Source organism: Trypanosoma equiperdum (genome assembly GCF_001457755.1).
Source record: "Trypanosoma equiperdum strain OVI genome assembly, contig: ctg_1177, whole genome shotgun sequence".
NCBI lineage: Eukaryota > Euglenozoa > Kinetoplastea > Trypanosomatida > Trypanosomatidae > Trypanosoma > Trypanosoma equiperdum.
In genome coordinates, this window is record NW_027123146.1 from 1 (window position 1) to 2414 (window position 2414).

The 2414-nt window shown below is 40.1% G+C and overlaps 1 pseudogene across 1 annotated transcript; it reads right to left on the reverse strand.

Moving 5' to 3' along the window:
- Window positions 1-58: 58 nt before the first annotated feature.
- Window positions 59-1555, reverse strand: TEOVI_000848700:pseudogene (annotated as a pseudogene). Its single transcript has one exon. A coding segment is annotated over exon 1 (1497 nt).
- Between the last annotated feature and the right edge of the window lie 859 nt (window positions 1556-2414).

Sequence of the window (2414 nt, forward strand, 5' to 3'; positions counted from 1 at the left end):
TTTATATATATATATATATATCACACCTGCGGTTGATCCTCCTTCAAACAAACACCCCTCACTCTTTTCGCTCTTTCTTCCTCTGTGAAGCGGAAACATCCACGCGGAGAACCTCACGTTTGCGCTTTTTCTTCACGGAAAGCGGGTTTGGACCACGTGCCTTTCGCCTGCTGGAATGTTTCACAAATGCTGAAACTGAACTATCACCACTACGACTAGTAACTGCTGCGTCTCTTTGCGACTTTCCCTTTGCAACATGCGGAATCCCATCCGTAACTGATTTGATGTTATCAAACCCACGGGCACGTTTCAGAGGAGGCTCGGCACCAGGCACAAGATTAGCGGAAAGATGTCGCATAAAAGCGATGTCTGCTTCTGAAAGGCCCTTATGGCCCCCAACTCGCACACCACCGCAGTGGAAATCATTATGGACATCACCGCTGCCACTACTTCCATAACTTTTATTATGGTTATAATTACTGCTATTGGCATCGCGGTTATTCATCTTACCGCTTCCTTCATAATTAAAGGAATCCCCATTCCTTTCTATCCACAGCGCCGTTGGCATTGTCGTCAGACGTATGAGAGCCGAATCCGCTGGAAGTAGTCGACGCACATCATGAGATTGTGTGGCCACAAAAAAGAAATTAGCGTTCTTACCGCCATGCACGGAGTAGCCGTGTGGTTTCCCTGAAGCCACTTCAGTTATGAATTGTGTCACCGCCTTTCCTTCATTCCGGCCTCCCGATTCTGATGAAACTTCAGCTGTAGAAGTTGTTTCTCTATTCTGATATCCCACACACATTAATCCCTTTAATAAAGCTTCAGCTACGGCACCGAGGCCGCACTTCTTCATTCCTCCTCCGGCATGTGACGCGCTTGAAATACTTTTGCCGTGTCCCTTTGAACCCCGATTCGTTACCTTCTCAACATCATTTTTTTCCTCACGCTGCACCATACGCCGCAGAGCTGTTGCAGTTTCGGGTAAATAATACAATGAGAGATTAATACCTTTTTGTTGCTTAGACTTTTCAGCGGGTTCGGAATCACTTTGAGTCGTCTGGGAAGCGGCTGCTGCAAATGTCTCATGCATAAGTGCCTTTAGAGTCCGCACAGGCGGCTCATGCATTTCGCTAATCCCATTTTTATTATTATTTTTATTATTGTTAATATTGTTATTAATACCGCTGCTAGTCCCTCCTCCTCCTCCTCCTCCCATGCTAAAGTTATTATTACAGATAGCATGGCCAACTGCACGCAAAAAAGAGGCATCACAAAGTATATTATAACTATCTAAGCAAAGCCCATGTTCAGCACTAAGTATCCGCAAACGCCGCTTATTGGCGTGGGCACGCAATACCCTGCGCTTCATGTTGTGATATCCCTTAACCGCAAATACTAATAATAACAATAATAATAATAATAGTGACGGCGGTAGCAATTTAAAAATATATGTAAATAAGTAAATAAATAAGGGGAAAAAAAGAAAGAAAGAAAGAGCACAGATGCGGAAAAGAAAAGTAGAAGCAAACACGCTAAAAGACAAAATCAACATCCGGATTCAGGATATCACACACCTCACCGAAACACGTGGAGAATTACAAAATACCAAAAGTAGGCGGCTGAGGCAAAAGCAAAAAAAATAAAAAAAACAGCAACAACAACAACAACGGGAGGGGGAGTCCAAACACACATACGCAAATATTTTATCATGGAAAACGCACTTCATGATGTCATTACCATAACGCCAAAGCGGGATTCATGCGCTCAACTATAGAAAATGGTGAAGCAATCTCATGCATAAAACTATACACTAAAGGAAAAAGAGAAAACGAAAAAGAAAAAAGAAAAAACAGAATCCTCGAGCCTCTTCATGTCACGACTAATTAATGAACCTAAAACATCAAACCTTTCAAGTGGAGACACTAAAATAATTTTCTTTTTTTTAAAAAAAAAAAAGAATAATGAAGAATAATGAAGAGAATTCGATGAGAGCAATGGCGTCTTCCCACAACATAAATGAAAAAAAAAGGAAAAAAAGAAGTTACTCCTCCACACCTTTTAGGTCGAAACATCATTTCACAAGAGGGACGTAAGTGAGCTCTTGTGAAATGAAGCAAACCTTAAAGAGTTTAAACACTTGCGGGACTCGAGTCTACGCGCCAAACCCTTTTTTTTTATAATTCTCCTCCCGCCATATATTACAGTTAGTGGTGATATTGATAGTTCACACCCTCATAACCACTACACGTAATAGAAGGAAATAAATTAATAATATTAATAACATTAATAATATTAATAATAAAACAGACTGATACAATGTTGTAATTTTTGTTAGACAAATACAAACTTTTCCACCATAAAAGTTTTACACACACACACAAACACATAAATATATATAATATATATATATA